General features: G+C 40.8%; 1 protein-coding gene across 1 annotated transcript; it reads left to right on the top strand.

Moving 5' to 3' along the window:
* The first annotated feature begins 15,232 nt into the window (after positions 1 to 15,232).
* Positions 15,233 to 17,468, top strand: LOC147624085 (trans-cinnamate 4-monooxygenase-like). Its single transcript, XM_086820946.1, has 3 exons — positions 15,233 to 16,146; positions 16,238 to 16,362; positions 16,473 to 17,468. The coding sequence occupies exons 1-3, from the start codon at positions 15,581 to 15,583 to the stop codon at positions 17,132 to 17,134; spliced, it is 1,353 nt and encodes a 450-aa protein (XP_086677072.1). The 5' UTR covers positions 15,233 to 15,580; the 3' UTR covers positions 17,135 to 17,468.
* The last annotated feature ends 791 nt before the right edge of the window (positions 17,469 to 18,259 follow it).

Genomic DNA, 18,259 nt, shown 5'->3' with positions numbered 1-18,259 from the left:
TTGGTTGGCACTAAGGTTACGAGTTTGAGACTCATGGGCATTGTTGACAATGAGGCTGGAGTCTCTTATAGAGTGGTTGTTGATGATGAGGCTTTTGAGCATGCATCCTTCTCCTGTGGTGATGGTGGTCGATGAAGAGGTGTTGGCTCTAGAGCTTTTCCCTGGAGTTCCTTGTTAGATGGTTGTGCTTGGGGAACTTCTTTAGGAATAGATGTGGATTGCAAGGTTGTGGCATTGGACTTTGCTGGCGAGGATGGAGTTGAGGGGGTAGATGCTTTTTTGAAGTCAATCATTGATGCAGATCATAGGTCATTGTGTAGAGGGGCTTTCGTGGAAGAGGCTTGCAACTTTTTGCATTCAACATCATAGAAATCCATTAGGGTCAAATCCTTTTTTCGGAAATATGGTATTGTCAACTTTGTGTCATTGACCATCAATGATTACCTTATCACTAGCAAAGCACAATGGTGCTTGGGCAACAATAGTCCATTTATGCCCTAATATCAAATCTGCTTCTAACACATACTCAATCACAAAAAACTTGCAAGTCACGGGGTTAGTTTCAATATACATTATATGTTCAAAGTACCCCAAACATGGCATGTTTAAGTCTTGTGTGAATGGAATTCTATCACGATAAGCCGTAAGTGTTGGTTGACCTAACAATTCCCATAACTCGAGGGTCATGAGATTGTGTTCTCATGTTGGATAAAGCTATGCTTGAATTGTGGTGAGATTAGTGGAAAGTTCTAACCCAACCATAATTCTTTGGATATTCTCAGTAAGATATGTAGGAAGTTCCAGCTCCTCCAAGATCTCTTCGTCTCGTAATAGCAATTTCACAATGCTTGCAGGGAGTGTTCAAGGTGACTATTTGCATGGATTCATCAATTGAATACAACAAGTCACTTACCCAAGTTCCACCCAAGATGACATCATAATCAAGAGGATATGGGGTAACATGGAATCTAAATTCCACATTTCCATCGATTTTTTGAGTAGCATAGCTAAAGTAACCTAGAACTTCAATGTTTTGTCCATTGGCACCTCTTGCAAGATCATTGTCTTTAGGGACGATTTTAGGTTTCCCAAGGACACCCAAGTGTCTATTGTCATGATGTTATGACTAGCTTGAGGGCTAATCAATGTGCGTTTGCACTTAACATCATGGCCCATGGGGAAATCTAACCATACCATGATAGAATCTTCAAGTGGAACCATGGATATATCAATTCTTGTTTTAACTTTAGATCCCGTTTTCGGTTTCATATTCCCATTCACTTTCATCCTCTTCTTAGCCTTCATCTTTTTCAATAGTTCCCATTCACTTTCATCCTCTTCTTAGCCTTCATCTTTTTCAATAGTTCCCAATGTGTACAATGGCACACTTGGTCCTCTAATATTCGTAGCTCTTTATGTCTTGGTATAACTCATGTTTAGCCTTTAAAGGTGCAAGTGCTGATGCTATGCTGGCTTCGCCACCCATGAGAGAAGAGACTGCTTTAATTTTGTAAGGGATTCATTGAATTCCTCATGTGTTTTTTCAACCGCATCATTTGTGCAATGTGTCTCTAATGACTCTTCATGGTTTAATGAGTTCATTTCTGTAGGGAGTGTGTCTTCCTCTTAGAAGGGGAAGACATAATCCTATGGTTTTTGTATTTGGGTTATTTTTTTAGGTTTGACATTATGAGGTTCAATTACAACCGGTGATCCGATATGACACTCAACAATGCTAAGCATGCTCTCCTGAGCTTGTTTTTTGCATTCCACATATGTCATTTGATCATGATTTTTAGTTTGGGGTGGTTGGGTGGGTTCTAGTTTCTTGATTGGTCTATGAGGTGCATCTAGTGACAAATGAGAACTTGTTTCATCCTCACTAAGTGTTGTACTAGAACTTGTATCATCTTTCAACTTTCTTTGGATCGTCAGGTTTTCATTAGGTTTGCCCATGTGACTAGAACAAACTTTCTTTCGGGCTTTTGTATCCTATGTTGCACATGTGGGTGTTGTGGTTTGTGTGGTAGCCTTTGAGGTGGATGCTTCAGCATCATGTATAGCTTTTAGCTCTTTGGGATTTATGTCCTCCATAGGCTCTTCTTCCCTGTCCTTTATTTTAGCTTTGGTTTTGATAGTTTGTTGCCCCTTGTTTTTCTTGGGTTTAGAAGGTTTTGCTTTCTTTTTTGGTTTCTACTTTAAATCATGCTCTTCTACCCATTTTGATTTTTTTTTTTGCATTCTTTTTTACTGTATCTCATATCTTGGCTTGTAAGCGTGTAAGCACATTGAAGGGTACCGTGGACAATTGCCCGTTTTGCACACTTAAGCTATTAAGAGTTATATTTTGTAAGACAAATTAGAGTGAAGCAACTTGCCTTGGGTAATCTTGGAATATGTGATCAATTCCACATCGTTCACATATGGGTAGCAAGGTGTCAGTGACAGTGGACATGGAAGCATTCCAAACTATGCATTCTGCTACTTTGTGTGGTCCACGAGATAATAGGAACACTAAATTGCTCGTTGAACTGTTTCTTGAGCAGTTTCTACCCTTGAAACTATGTTTGGTTGGGACATATTTCTTATCAGATTTATTACTCCTACAACTTTGTGAGCCTATTCTCTACAAAATGCTATGAAGACTAGACACCACAAGCTACGACTAAATGAAATGAGCATAGAAGCATGTGCATTTATAGGAAATAGCACAATCTTATCTTGCATTGTATTGGATATTCTAATTCATAAAATAAGATTTTTCTTATTCAATTGGATGATTATGGATTAATAGATAAGATATTCTAGTTCATGAGATAAGATTTTCCTTATTCAATTGGATGATTATGGATTAATAAACATATCTTTTTAATTAAATCTATATGATATCTTTAGTTAGATTTTTAAAATGGGGAGGATTTTGATCTAATACTTTTTTTCAAAAAAAAAAAGATTTTTAAATAATAAGTCTATAAGTAAATAAAATCTTTTTTAACAAGCAAACAGAAAATATATTTTTTAAACTATAAAATAATAAATTACTTAATCTATGTTGGAATTAGGGTTGCAGGAAAGCACACAAAGCTTGGAGAAGAAGAAGCAAGAATGCACACAACACACAATGTATTAGATTGTGTCAATGTACAAAGATAAGTTAGCCCTAGAATGATGGGCGTATATACAAGCAAGAGGAAAAAATCTCCTAAAGAGGGAAAAAGTACCCCGACGGTTCTAAGTGTGTTCACACACATCATTGCCTATATGTATGGCAACAAATCCCCCCTGGGAGAGTGATGGTGTGAACGAGAGCTGGCACTCATGTATAGGGAAGTGCCATGCCCGAAGTAGATCAGTCCACAAAGGGAAGCAAACCCAAAGCTTTGCGGAAAGCTTCGAACTTCTCACGAGGAAGCGCCTTTGTGAAAAGATTAGCAAGGTTGTCTTGTGTTGGCACATAGGCCAAGCTGATCTCTCTTGCTGAGAGTCTCTTCCTGACATAGTGATAATGCACCTCAATGTGCTTTGTGCGAGCATGAAAAACTGGGTTTCTCGCAACTGTCAATGCACTCTGACTGTCAGTGTAGATAGAGGTAGCAGGCTCCTGTCCAACACCCAAGTCAGCCATAAGCCGTCTGAGCCACACACACTCAACCGTAGCTGTGAAAGCTGCCCTGTACTCAGCTTCACAACTAGAAGTGGCCACAGTAGGTTGCTTCTTGCTCAACCAAGATATGCATGAGCTACTACTGAGCATGAAACAAAAACCACTTGTGGACACTCTTCTGTCATAGCAGCCAGCCCAATCTGAGTCCAAAAAGGCATGTAAATCTGGCGGCAATGATTCTCCCTTGGGATAAAACAACCCAAGATGTATGGTGCCACTCAAGTAGTGAAAGATGCGTTTAACTGCCTTCCAGTGCTGAGACCTTGGGCTATGCATAAACCTGCTCACCTGTGAGACTACAAACTGAATGTCCGGCCTCGTAATGCATACATAAATGAGGCAACCAACAGCTATCTGATAGAGTGTGATATCAAAGTGATCTCCAGCATCATGAAGACTCAACTTCAAACCTGTCTCCATTGGAGTAGCAATAGGCTTGCAGTCTTCAAGGCCAAATCTCTGCAACAATGTCTTAATATACTTTGTCTGACACAAAGTAATACCTCCATCACACTGCTTAAATTGTATAACCAAATAATGATACAAATGCTCCAAATCTGACATCTCAAAAGAGGCATTCAAATCAGCCTTAAAATCAGCAATATGACTCTCATTTGGTCCTGTGAGAAGCATGTCATCGACATAGAGAGCAATGATTAGATGTACATCATCCACACTTTAACAGACAAAGTGCTTTCTATTGGACTATTCTGAAAACCATGTGTAGTCAAATATGCATGTATCTTTTCATACCAAGCTCGTGGAGCTTGCTTTAAACCATATAAAGCCTTTTTCAACCTGCACACTTTGTTTTTCTACCCTCTTTGAACAAAACCACGAGGCTGCATTACATACACCTCCTCATGCAAATCTCCATTCAAGAACGCAATCTTTATGTCCAATTGATGTACATTATTCCAACCATTATGAGCTGCCAATGCACAAATACTACGAATGGTAGTCATACGACAAGTGGGAGCAAAGGTCTCATCAAAATCAATGCCCTTTTCTTGAGCATAACCCTTTGCAACAAGTCTAGCCTTATAGCGATCAACATTGCCATCTGGCTTTCATTTCAACTTAAAAACCCATTTACATCTAATGGCCTTCTTACCAATAGGCAAATCACACAAAGACCATGTACCATTCTTCATTATCGCATCATATTCACTTTGCATTGCAGCCAACCAATTTTTTGATTTTTGTGCCTCATCAAATGAAAGAGGTTCTTCCTCTTCACACATACAAGACACAGCCAAAGCATAACAATCTGATGCATAAGAGGCATGCTGAAAACTTGAACGAGTACGACTAGAAATAGGTGCATCAATTTTACTATCACGCAAGGTTTGCACCAGCCATTTAGGCATACCTCTAGCCTGCTCATTTTCAACCCTATTCTCATAAATTACATCCTGTAAATTTGCATCAGAAATAGGCTGATCTATGATGTTGTTTGAAATCTGCATAGGCTGAGCATTTACCTCATTAGGACTTACATTTGAATTTCCACCTGTAAACAGAGGCAACAACGTATCAAATACATCCCGTGAGCTCACACCTGTCTCTTTGGTACATGATAACAAAGGCTGCATAGCATCTTCCACAAAAACAACATCTCGACTAATCAAGATACGCTTTGACTACTGCAGATGATACAATCTGTAACCCTTGCTCTTAGCACTCTAACCAACAAAAATGCATTTGACAGCCTTATCATCCAATTTTCTACATTGTTGCACAGGCACTAAAGCATAGGCCAAGCAACCAAAGACACACAAGTGACCAATAGAAGGCTTCCTGCCATGCCAAGCTTCGTATTATGGAGTAACAGATTGCAAGGCCTTAGTGGGACACCTGTTGAGTACATATGCAGCACACATGACAGCCTCAAGCCAAAATGTGTGAGATGACATGGCATACACGTGTGTGACAAGTGGCGCCAACTCAAGATGATGTGATATATCCATGGTGGATAATTTGATGGCATAGACTAATGATGTGGTAATTTGAATGAGGTGGCATCTCTCCCTCATTGATGATGTGTTATTGCATGTGATATGGAATCTAATGAGGTGGCATGCCATGTCATTAATAATGAGGTGACATGCCATGTCATCAATGTGATGAGGTGGCATGCCATGTCAATGATGATGAGGTAGCATAGTGAGTTAGCACATTGATACCATGTGTAGGTGACATGTCAAACATGCATAGCCACCTTAGGGTCTCCACCTAGGTTTGATACATTACCTAACCTACTTTACCAACCCTAGTAAGACTTGGGTTTAGGCTTGGAAGAGAAGAAACTACTCAAGTAGAGCTATTTTCACATAAACTGGATGAGAATAGACCTTTTCTTACTCAAATTAAACCAAAATTTTTTCTATAGATTCACCATGATTAGCACTACTTTCTCACATAAAATTATTACATAATAATGTAAAAATAATGTTTTATAAGTAATTTACTAATTATGTTCAGTTACTCTAAGACTTTGAAGTAAATTTCCAATGGAGATCTCAAAAAATCTAACCATTAAGAACAAAGTTTGACCATATGGTTACATTGTCCTCATAATTTTCTACCCTTGGATCATTCAATCAAGTAATAATATAAATTTTTTGATATAAAATACAAGAAAACTACCCTTTTATATACTTTCAAAACATATAATAATTAATTTTAAATAGAAATTACATGCAAAAATTACTCAATAAATCAAGTTAAGATCTCCATTACATGCCTTCCTTGTGTGGAAAGTGGGGAAGGAATTGGAGTTAAAACAAGAAATTTATTAACATTTTATTATCGCACTATCTACCTATCTCAGTTTGGGACATGCCATATGTACCATATTTGTGATGTAGGAAATTTGGCATTTAAAATTTTTAATTTTCAATCGGATCGTATGTGTAAGTGCATGATTAAGAGTTTTATGTTTTATTATAAGAGCTTAATGTCAAATTTCTTTACCAAGTGGGTGAGATTAGTCAATTTTAGTGAAAATTGATTATTTTTTGCTACAAAAATATGAAAAACCAGTGTGCGAATTGATTATCTTAACCATAGTTAGAACTCTCAAACTACACTTTTTGAATACTCAAAGTTGAGATTTGGATCATCAAAATCAAAATCTCAGTCAATTTTTGGTTTTTCATACCTACAAGTTTTTCATGTGGTGAAAAATTAAAGATTTTTATGATGATAAGATATCTTGAAAATCACACCGTGATTTGTGAGATTACCTGGCCAAAAATAGAAAATATTATCCTCTTATCCTTATGAGATTCTAGCATAAAAAACTAGAGTTTTTCATGGTGGCTGCTGTGTATGCCCTAAGTTTACCATGAATTTCTTAAGAAATTCACGCCAAAATATTTTCATCAAGTGAGGATAGTAAATGATAGTGAAATGTCCACATGAATCATCTAAGATCACAAGAAGTGATTTTAATACAAAAGGATTTTAAAAAATGGCATGAAAAACCAAGGTTTTTTTACGACCGTGAATTTCTTGAGAAATCCATGCCAAAATTATTTTATTTATTTGGACTTCTAAGGTGACCTATAATTGAATCTCACGTATTCTAATTATTATCGTCCCTTGGAGCTTCACCCTCTTCTCTCACATTTCCATCACATTCTACTTGCACATGCATACCATTTGCAGTAACACGATCCTAAAACACGACAAAATTAACACAAGTGAAACTTAGTTTGGAAAAAACAAAGAGATTATGGTTTTAGGAATGTACTTGCTTGCCATGTTTTGCCAAGCATGGCCTCTAAAAATAATAATCCATCCTTCATCTTGCACCCTTTCAAAGAGAGCTTCCAAACCTCGTTGTAATGAGAATCATATTCATCCTATGTAAGGTGGCTGTAACGCCTCCGCTACAGCTGCGTTTTCCTCAAGCTGCCATAGCCAAGGCGTGGAGAAGAAGAGAGGGTGGAAGTCGGTTCACCTTCCAACCATATAATGACGAGTTAGGGTTTCTCGTTGGGTTTTATACCAAAACCCTGGCCTGTGTCCACACCTCCTAGCCCGGCCGCCCATCTTACTTAAGAGCCGTGCTAACTTAGAAGTGTACACACATCGACCAAACCCTAACGCCCATTAACCCCTGAACCCCGCTAGCACTAATAATGCTCTCGAGACTCCGAAAGCTATTAACTTATGCTAGGGTTCGACTTCCGTAGGACCATAGTCCTAACATTACTCCCCCCTTCGAAAAGAGTTTTCGTCCTCGAAAACAAAAGTGGGGAAATGTTTCCTCATCACACTAATGTTTTTCCAAGTGGAGCCTTCCTCTGGACGGTCCTTCCACTTGATAAGAGCTTGTTTCCGAACTTGGTGGTACGTAACATGTGGTAATCCAATACTCTTTCTGGTTCATGAGGCAGTATTGGAGGTTCCACATATTCTACCAAGAAAGAATCATCCACCGGCCTTTCATGACCCATAAGGCGTTTCCTCAAACGGCTTACGTGAAAGATGGGATGAACCTTGGAATGTGCTGGTAACTCAAGTTTATAGGCTACTGGGCCCACTTTCTTGAGTATCTTAAACGGTCCACAAAATCGGGGCGACAATTTTGGTACGGGACCCGTTTTTAAACTGGTGGAGTTTTCTGGTATCTTCAAAAACACCCAATCACCTTCTTGAAAGTGAAGTGGCCTATGTTTCTGGTCCACAAACTTCTTGTAATGATCTTGCGCTTGACGAACATTTAATCGTGCAAGGCGCAACATATCCATATGGTCTTGGATAAAATCCTTAACCTGACTGATTTTCTCATTCACCAGTCCCACCGACACTGGTGAACGTGGCTGAAAACCATACATCAACATGAAAGGGCTAAAGCCTGTCGATACATGCTTTGCACTATTGTAAGCAAACTCAAGAATAGGCAAATAAGACTCCCAATCAGATTGTTTTTTACTGACATATGCCCTTAGCATATCTGCCAGCACTTGATTAACCCGTTCAGTCTGACCATCTGTCTGCGGATGATCAGCTGTACTAAGGTTCAACATAGTACCCAACTTACTGAATACTACTCGCCAAAAATGGCTGTTAAACTTGCGATCGCGATCACTGACAATATTGGACGGTAAGCCATAAAGTCGGTACACATTCTCCACGAAAAGGCGTCCCAATTCTGGAGTTGTAACTGTTTTCTTAGTAGGCACAAACCTACAAAGCTTGGTTAATCGATCTACGATTACCCAAATGGCATCATGTCCACGATTCGTTGTGGGTAAGCCCGTTATAAAATCCATAGAGATACTTTCCCACTTTCCGTCGGGAATCTCTAATGGATGCAGTAGCCCGCCAGCTTTAAGATGTTCTGCTTTGTTCACTTGACACTTCTGACACTGCAGAACATAGTCAGTAACATCCTTGTGAAGTCCAGGCCAATAGAAATGCTTTCTTACGAGAGCATACGTTTTGTGAATGCCCGCATGACCTGCACTTGGACTATCATGACACTCAAAAAGAATTTGGCGCATAGTGTCTAAGTCCAATGGAACATAAACTCTCCCCTTGTGGAGTAAGTATCCATCATTGATGGAAAAGTTTTTCCATCGCTGCAGTTCATCTTATGATAAAGAAGAACCATGTGTGGAAGAACTGGGAACACTACCGTTTGAGTGAGAGGGACCCCTCATTTGAACATGATTCCACACCTTTGAGTATGTTGAATCCTGCTTGCATTTGCCTCGTAAAGATTCTAACAATTCGCTTTTCAACTTTGTGAATATCAGCGAATTAATCTCTGGCATACGACTCAAAGCATCAGCTACAATATTGTAACGTCCTTTGCGATAGCGTAGCTTGCAATCATACTCCTGAAGGATCTCAGCCCATCTGGCCTTTCGACCTTGCAAATCTGTTTGGTTCATAAACCACTTTATGCTTTCGTGATCAAAAACAATCTCGAATTGCGCACCATATAAGTAATGTCGCCATTTTCGTAAGGCATATATGATGGCAAAGAGCTCACGCTCGTAAGCTGAGTAGTTTTGTTGAGCACGATTGAGCTTCTTGCTCTCATAGGCAACATGATGACCATCTTGAATGAGAACCGCACCCAGTGCCTTAGCACTGGCATCCATTTCAATCACAAATGGTTTTTGAGGATCCACAATTGCCAAAATGGGAGCCGTAGCCAAAGCAACTTTAAGCTTATCAAAGCTATGTTGTTGCTCCTCACGCCATTGAAAGGTAATTGCCGCACCTTTCAATTGATCAGTCATGGGAGCGGCAATCTTTGCATAACCGTTCACATATTTGCGATAAAATCCTGCCATTCCCAAGAAGATTTGAAGTTCTTCCTTACTTCGAGGTGTTGGCCATCGCATAATAGCATCAACCTTACTAGCATCCATAGCAATTCCGTCTGCAAAAATTACATGACGACCTAGGTATTGTATGCCATCCTTGAGAAATTCGCACTTACTTTCTTTCGCGTAAAGTGCATTCTCGCATAGTAACTGAAAAACTTTTCGTAAGTGTTCCAAATGCTCTTCTAAAGTCGAACTATATTGGGTGCCCTCTTGAAGTTATACAATTCTTGTTACCAGAAATCTTGGTCACACACTAAAAATCCTCTCCCTACTACCTCCAAGCCAATGGCCAGGCCGAAAACACAAATAAGATCCTATGTACTATCTTGACAAAGACTGTAGTGGTAAGCCGCAAGGACAAGCGGGAACAAAAGTTATCGGCAACACTCTGGGCTTATCACAGTCCCCCAAACCCACACCTTGATGCTAAGCTTCAACAGATGGACATATATTAGGCAGTTCTTCTATAGACATTACTCCCTTTAGTGGTTTTGAAAAGTAGCTTTTTTGTTGTGATTCACCTCTCGTTTCCATTCCCTCTTCAGCTTTGGCCACATACCCATCATTTTACCAAAAGTGATATCAGCTTTTTGTTGAGCCAGATCTTTCACCAAGTCATAATCTTCTTGTTCCTTCCCAAAGGCAGGTTTGTCACTTTGAAATGTCTTCTTGGTTTCCTTGCTTTCTTCTTTGACTGTTTTGTCATCTCTTGCTTCTCTTCCTTTGAGCTAGGCTCAGCCTCTCCATTGATAGAAGCTCTAGTTCTCTTTGCTATAGGCATCATTTTTGGTTCTTCTTCCACACCGATAAGGCTTACTGCTTTACCTTTCCCTTTCTGATGGGTTGAGAAAGATCTTTAATCTCTATACCAAAGTAATTTGTTCTGTTGTTCAAGTTATGAGGAAAAGAAAACATATCTCCTCCCAAGTGGTAAGGTTTATCACAGTATGTATTGTAATGTCTCCATTCACCACAATTAAAGCATTGTACACTCATTGGATATATTCCACGATCCTTCCTCCTTACCATGGAGCTTGCCCATTTTGATTTGATTGAGCTCCAACTCCTTTTCCACCAATTGGTCCCCTTCCTCATTCTCTACCTGCACCATCAACCATATTAAGATATATTCCACGATCCTTCCTCCTTACCATGGAGCTTGCCCATTTTGATTTGATTGAGCTCCAACTCCTTTTCCACCAATTGGTCCCCTTCCTCATCCTCTACCTGCACCATCAACCATATTAAGACTCATGTTTTTCATTAGTTCAAAAGCTTCATGTAATTCCTCTTTCAAGGAATCATCCCTCCCTTTTAATTGAGGAGGAGTTAGTTCTTCTTTGGCAATAGGAATGACTTCATTGATGACATGCCTATTTGTTGGATCTTCCTACAACCTTAATTGCCCGAGTCTCTTCATTTTCCACTCTTTTTCTTGAGCAAACCGGACAGCTTCATCAAAACGGAGAGGATTATTTAGTTCTAGCTTAAGTCTAGCCACAAATCTCTCCTTTATCATTTCGGATGGAACTTTAGGATGCAAGGCAAGTCTCTTGTTGGTCCATAATTCAGCAAACCAAATCATATACTGATCCACCTCTTAATTAGATGCTTTCTGATAGTTACAAAGTTCTCTCCAAATCCCACTACGATCTCTTTCCCTAGCATATTGAGCTAAAAAGAGCAGCTTTCACTTCTTTGTATATTCAGGCTCACAAGGAGGAATGTGCGTACTTCATAAATTTTGAACAAATACTTGCATCCTTGTCTTAGCCTCTCCTTTAAGACAATAAGCCAAGATTTGTAGCAAAACTTATGCAGTCTCCCTATCCTTCATCAAAGTTTTAAATTCCAACTTCTTAATAAACGGCCTGCATCTTCATTCGGTAACCCAAGAAATTTTGGAAAATCTTGAGCTATTTTTGAACCACACACACACACACACACACACACACACACACACACACACACTTGTCTTTGAGTCTTTTCTCCTAGTCACCTCAATTCCCAAGAAGACTCCTCAGTGGGGGCACCAAAACAAATGTTACAAAACTGGATAATACGGGTAACCTCCATAGCATTTTTTCCCCTTGTCGTTGTATGTTTATAGAACTTAAAAAACCATTTGGTTGAATTAGTTGGACCGCAAGATACACCACATGCACAACACTATGGTATTGAGTAGAAAACAAGAGATCACTCTTATTCAATGAATGTATTGTGACTGGATTACTACAATGATAATTATTTAGAAGATAGCTTCCTCATCACAAAGTTCTATATGGTATACCTTCTCAGGTAAGTGGGATTCAACTTGGTTGATTTGTAGTGAGTAAGGAACTTCCAACAGAATGAACTTTTCGTATAATCAGTTTGGAAAGATAGTATCACAAAAAATGGAAACCCAAGGCACTTACTTTGGGTTATCTCAAGGCCTAACACCAACGATAGAATCATGATCAAGTAGTGGTTGTGACACAAACACTCCCAATGTGTGAAACTCTCAATTGATATGAGAGAAATTCTCTAGTTTCTTAATACATCCAACTCCTTTTAAACCCAGGATTACAATAATGGCGCAAACTCACAATGACCCCCCCCGCACCCCATACAGGCTGACTAGCCTTCAAGAAAAATAACAAGGTTATAAACCCAGAAATACCCACGTATATGCAATGAGTCGGCTACGTAGATAGAGTTGCCATCCATAAGAACAAAAAGGGAGGAAAAAAACCCAAAGCGGTGAGCCTTCGTGCCTCCTCCATGCGTAGTCTATCGGCACCAAAGTATTCTTCAACAAGAATAATAAGAAAACAAACCCAAAAGTGACATCGCCTCGCACACTCGGCTTCAGTGACGCTTAACTATCCATCGCTCAAGATATGTAAGAAAGACCAACACTAGTATCAACCTCTTCTGCATAGTTGGTTCCTTCACAGGCTTACAGCCGGGCGGCCTTCTGTATGCTCTTGGCTTCAGCGGCTAACTAGCCATCAACGAAAAACAAACACTAGAAACCGGTGTTGCCTCTTGCAGAATGTCGTTGTCATGGCTAAGCAGCCAATAAAACAAGAGATCAAAACACTAAAAAAACCCCGATCACCACAGTCCCTGGCTCTCGTGGGTTTCCCTTGTATTCGTATGCTTTTATATGCTTCATCTGCCCTATAGCTTTCATCTTCTACCATACCCTTCCCATGCGTGCTTTTCCAGTTTTGGCGTTGCACTTGTGGTGCCTTTTTAGTCGCGCCATGCAACAACCAGGAACAACCTCTTTTAGTTGATGGTGGCCAGCTCTCTTTCTTCTCCACCATCCTTTTCTCTTTAGTGCACAGCTATTCTTTTTCCTCCAATCGTTGATGCGCCAAAAGTTGATGCTTTACCACCTAATAATTCATTTTTTCCCTTTTGTTTTTTAAAGGTTAAAACCCCAAGCTTCAAAACCTTTGAAATTCATAAGTATTCACACATATGTTTTGTCCATGCTTGCAATAGGTGTAGAGGAAGATGGGCCATCGATAATTTAGCACCTTGTCCAATTGAAAACCCCCATCATATTATGTGCCACCACCCTTATTAGTATATCACCATCATCATTTGTGTTCATGGGATTATTACAATTGAACCTTCCCCAATATACAAGATGGATCAAGAAAACAATATCATCTTATTCCCTTATTCCCCTAAAAATGCAATTACATCATGCTATATATACAAGAATGATGTTCACATGGCTAAAAAATGCATCCTAACTACACCCCCATAGCAAGTGGTTTATTGTATACAAAAACCATGATATTGCCTTTATTCTATGATTCTCTACATTCATCCCTGGTATTATTTTGTGCTCACAAAAACTGCTTAACAACACTATGACTGTGTGTGCCGACAATCACATGTGCGCATGCACGGTATGTGTGCCTATACATATGCACGTGTACGTGTCTCTGTGTGTATGTATGCAAGACAATGTGTGCCTATACATATGCATGTGTACGTGTACACCTCTGTGTGTATGTACGCAAGACAATGTGTGTGTGCACGTATGCAAAGAGATTGTGTGCATGGATTATGTGTCTGTGTGTGTGGATGTATGCATGTATGTGTATGTGTGCACAAGCGCTAGGTGTGCATGTATACATGCATGCGTGTATGTGTGTACATTCAAGTGTGTGTACACACGTGTATTTGTGTTGTGCGTAGTCGTGTGTATATCCATGTGCATATGCAAGTGTACAACTATGTATGTGTATGCTTACATGTGTCTGTACGGGTTTGTGTATATGAGTGCATGAGTGCATGCAAGTGTATCTAGAAGTGTATGCATGTATCTAGAATTGATTTTTTAAAAATAGAAATGATTATTACTTTTACTTTTTTTTTTTCATTGGTGGAGATGTGTGGTGAGGTGTGCTCACTTATTATATCCTCGAATAGATGCATCTCATATATAATGATGGGGTGTTCTATTTTTAAACAATGATGATAGAGAGATATGTTTTCATCAAGCCTGTAATAAGCGGTCTCTCTACAACACTGCTCTCTCTTTACACTAAAATTTAAGTATGAAATAAGAATAGAGCTTGTCTTTCACTCTTTAACTCTCCCTTTTTACACATGGTAAAATGAGATACTGGCAAAAAGTGGGCGAATAGTGTGGCAAGGGCAAAATAGTGTTCATAGTGATGATGGATACAGCTAACTTCTCAAAGTGATAAAAAACAACCTTGCTTGAAAAGTGTTAAAAAGCAACCTTACTGAAAGCGTGGTTGCATAAAAAGTGATAAAAAACAACCTTGCTTGAAAAGTGTTAAAAAGCAACCTTAGTGAAAGCGTGGTTGCATAAAAAGTGGTGGTTCGAGATTTCTTGTCGTGTAAGGTCCATCTTCTTCTTCTTCTTCACTTTATATTCACGTATTTTCACGAGAGCCATCGCCTTGGAATCCTTCTTCTATGGAGAAGATTGGGAAGTTGTGATTAAAAGAAAAGACAAAATGGAGATTCTAGTTAGTCTCCAAAACAAATGTAGGTAATTGAAGTTACTGAATCGAAGGTTTTTTGTTTTTCCGAGGGCTTTATTATTACTTTCCTCAGTACGAAACGTGCAGTGATGGTCACGTCCTGTGATGTGGTAGATTCAATTGTTGGTCGACTAGGACACAGCTTCGATAAAGACAAACACGGGCGGCTGAAATGTATCCTTGGCCTACTAAATATTAGTAGTAGCAGAGAGCTTTAGGTACCAGCTGCAGGTTGATCTTTCATGACAGATCGATCAGAGGGCGGCAGAGCAATGGGGTTCTCGATCAGTACGTGCGCTAGATTCGAATTTGAGGAAGAAGCGGTGGACTTGGCCGGTTACTTGCAGCTCCTCGTCCTTGCGCTAGCTGCTGTGAGTGTGTGGCTGCTGTTGCAGCAATGGAGAAAACGCAGTGCAGTTTGCTTACCACCGGGTCCTTTAAACGTCCCCTTGTTTGGTCACTGGCTTCAAGTAGGCGATCGCATAACCGGAAAGAGCATGGCCAAGCTCGCCTAGAAGTACGGTGACATCTTTCTCTTGAACATGGGGAGGCGCAACCTGGTGGTGCTGCACTCCCCCGAGCTTGCCAGGGACATGCTTCACACGCACGGTGTGATCTTCGGCTCGCGAGCGTCCAACGTGGTTTTCGACATCTTCACGGGCGCCGGACAAGATCTGGCCTTCGCGGAGTACGGGGAGCACTGGAGGAAGGCGCGGCGCATAGTGACGCTGCCCTTCTTCACAAGCCAAGCCGTGCGGAGGTGGAGGCCCTTGTGGGCGGCCGAGGCGGACATCATGACGGAGCGCCTGGAAGGGCGCGCGGAGGCCTTTACAGAGGGCGTGGAATTGCGCGGCCAGCTGCAGCTCATGATGTACAACAACCTCTACTTGGTGGCGTTCGGCAGGAGGTTCGCCAGCGAGGACGACCCACTCTACAGAGAGATGAAGAGGCTGAACGATGAGCGCGGCCGCCTGGTGCAAAACCTTGACTACAACTATGGCGACTTCCATGCCATCTTCTATCCCTTGGTGCGAGGCTATCTCCAGACGTGCCGCAGAGTGAAGGAGGGCCGTGAGCAGATATTCAAGCATTTCATCTCCGAATACAAGTGAGCTGATTTAATCGCGATCAACGACGTCCAATTAGATTAACATGATTCATGAATATTCGTGTTTGCTGGTACGTGATGCCAATTGCAGGAAGCAAAGGAGCTCACTTGAAGAGAAAGAGGCATTTGGCATCGAGCATCTGCTTGCTGCCGTGGAGCATGGAGAAATGCAAGAGCAAAACATACTCTACATACTAGAAAATCTCAATGCAGCTGGTGAGTACGTGTGGATGTAAGCGTGAATTTTTGACGTCCATATTGTACGAGGAGTACCTGCAGTTAATTTGTCTAGCTAGTCTTACCGACCTGATGATTTTGCAAACTAGGGATGCCTACAATGCTATCCACAATCGAGTGGGCCATTGCTGAGCTCGCCAGCAACCCCCACATCCAAGCCAAGCTCTACGAGGAGCTTTGCAGCGCTGTACTGCATGGTTCCGAAGGACAGCTATATCCAGCTACACATGAGACTGCTGCATGGCCACTAGACTGCAAGCTGCCCTACCTGCACGCAGTGCTCAAGGAGACCATGAGGCTGCACACTATCGTGCCGTTGATAGTGCCCCACATGAACCTCAAGCCGGCCAAACTTGGAGGCTACGACATTCCGGCAAGAAGCAAGGTGATCGTTAACGCTTGGTGGCTGGCAAACAACCCGGAGTGGTGGAGCAGGCCAGAGGAGTTCAACCCAGAGAGGTTCTTGGGAGAGGAGGAGAGCGTGGAGATGAAAGGTAACAGCTTCAAGTTCTTGCCTTTTGGTTCGGGCAGAAGGCAGTGCCCAGGCATAGCCATGGCGTTGCCCGTGCTCCTGCTGGCCATCGGGAAGCTCGTCCTGAAGTTCGAGCTGCTGCCTCCGCCTTGTACTACGTCGCTGGACATGAGCGAGAAGCAAGGCCAATTCCTCCTTGAAATGGCGGTCCCTCCTCGAGTGCTCCTCAAGAGAAGGCCGTCGAGAATTATTATTCACAGCCCTAGACGTAATATGTAATGAAACTTAGGAATAGCATGAGTAGTAGTAAGACGTACACGAGCAGCGCCTACTTCTTCACCACCCCATTAAGTACTCTTCATCAACCAACACCTAGCTACACACTTCTTCACCAAGTCTAATTGTCCCCTGCACCTGTAGCGTCCACTTTATATTGGCAATATGCCGCATCGCCTTCACCAGCAAGCAGCCGCCTTCGGAAGACTCCATCACCACCTGCATCGCCTGTACTGACACTACTCTTCTTCATCAATATGGTATAATTGCCACCACCTGCACATTTCTTCATCAATATGGTAATATCGTCTTCTGCTTCGCCTTCACCAGCCTTCTGAACTCTACAACTCAAAAGCACGAGAAGCTCACGTGCTTGAGAAAATAATCGTTAAAACTTTCTTGAATCTCATGTAATTATACAAATGCTTCTCAGATACAGATTATCCTTGATTAATTAGAGCTAATCTCTGGAAACCGTATGTCGATGTGCTTGGAGCATCTCTGTGTTTTTCGGCTTTTTAGTCAGAAAGTTCGTGCTTTTTTTTTTTTTTTTTGGGGGGAAATTGTCTAAGTTACTGAAGAATCTCTCCCCCCCCCCCCCTTTTTTTATTTGAAAATGTCTAAGTTACTAGAACATGTAAATTCAAAATCCAATGGACAAGCAGCCAGAAGATTCGTGTCCCCCTCGGCTCCACTCAAGAAACCACTTTCTCTCTTTGGGATCTTGGGATGTGTATTTTGCAAATAGACATATTAATATATATAAACCCAAAAAATATTTTGGGTACATACTGTGGCTCAATGCACGTTTTTTTTTTTAAAATGTCAAGAATTTCAAGATTAGAGTACCCTTCCAAGGTGTTCTATAAAAATAATGAGAGAATGCTGTATGAATTATGAAACAAGGGTTTACATGCCGCTTAAATTTCGACATTTAATATGACGAAAATGAGTAGCAATGAAAATACAGGAACGTCCATATACACGTCGACGCTTCCATCTCGGTATCGAATCATCGGTATACTCATCAACATAACTGTCGAAAATAGCGTCTATATATCTATCGGAATAAATGTCTAAATAAACGTCTTTACCTTCGTCTGAAAACTAGTCGAAAAATTGTGTCAG

This window comes from Cibotium barometz, chromosome 26 (assembly GCF_041138505.1).
Source record: "Cibotium barometz isolate CiBa-2024 chromosome 26, ASM4113850v1, whole genome shotgun sequence".
NCBI lineage: Eukaryota > Viridiplantae > Streptophyta > Polypodiopsida > Cyatheales > Cibotiaceae > Cibotium > Cibotium barometz.
The sequence above is the reverse complement of the archived record's forward strand: the minus strand, read 5'-3'. Positions and strand labels throughout refer to the sequence as shown.

Excerpts from the sequence above, each read along its gene's own strand:
- LOC147624085 (XM_086820946.1), top strand. The coding sequence starts at position 15,581 with ATGGGGAGGCGCAACCTGGTGGTGCTGCACTCCCCCGAGCTTGCCAGG. Across the intron at positions 16,147-16,237 it reads CATTTCATCTCCGAATACAA|GAAGCAAAGGAGCTCACTTG; the intron begins GTGAGCTGATTT and ends TGCCAATTGCAG. Across the intron at positions 16,363-16,472 it reads AGAAAATCTCAATGCAGCTG|GGATGCCTACAATGCTATCC; the intron begins GTGAGTACGTGT and ends TTTGCAAACTAG.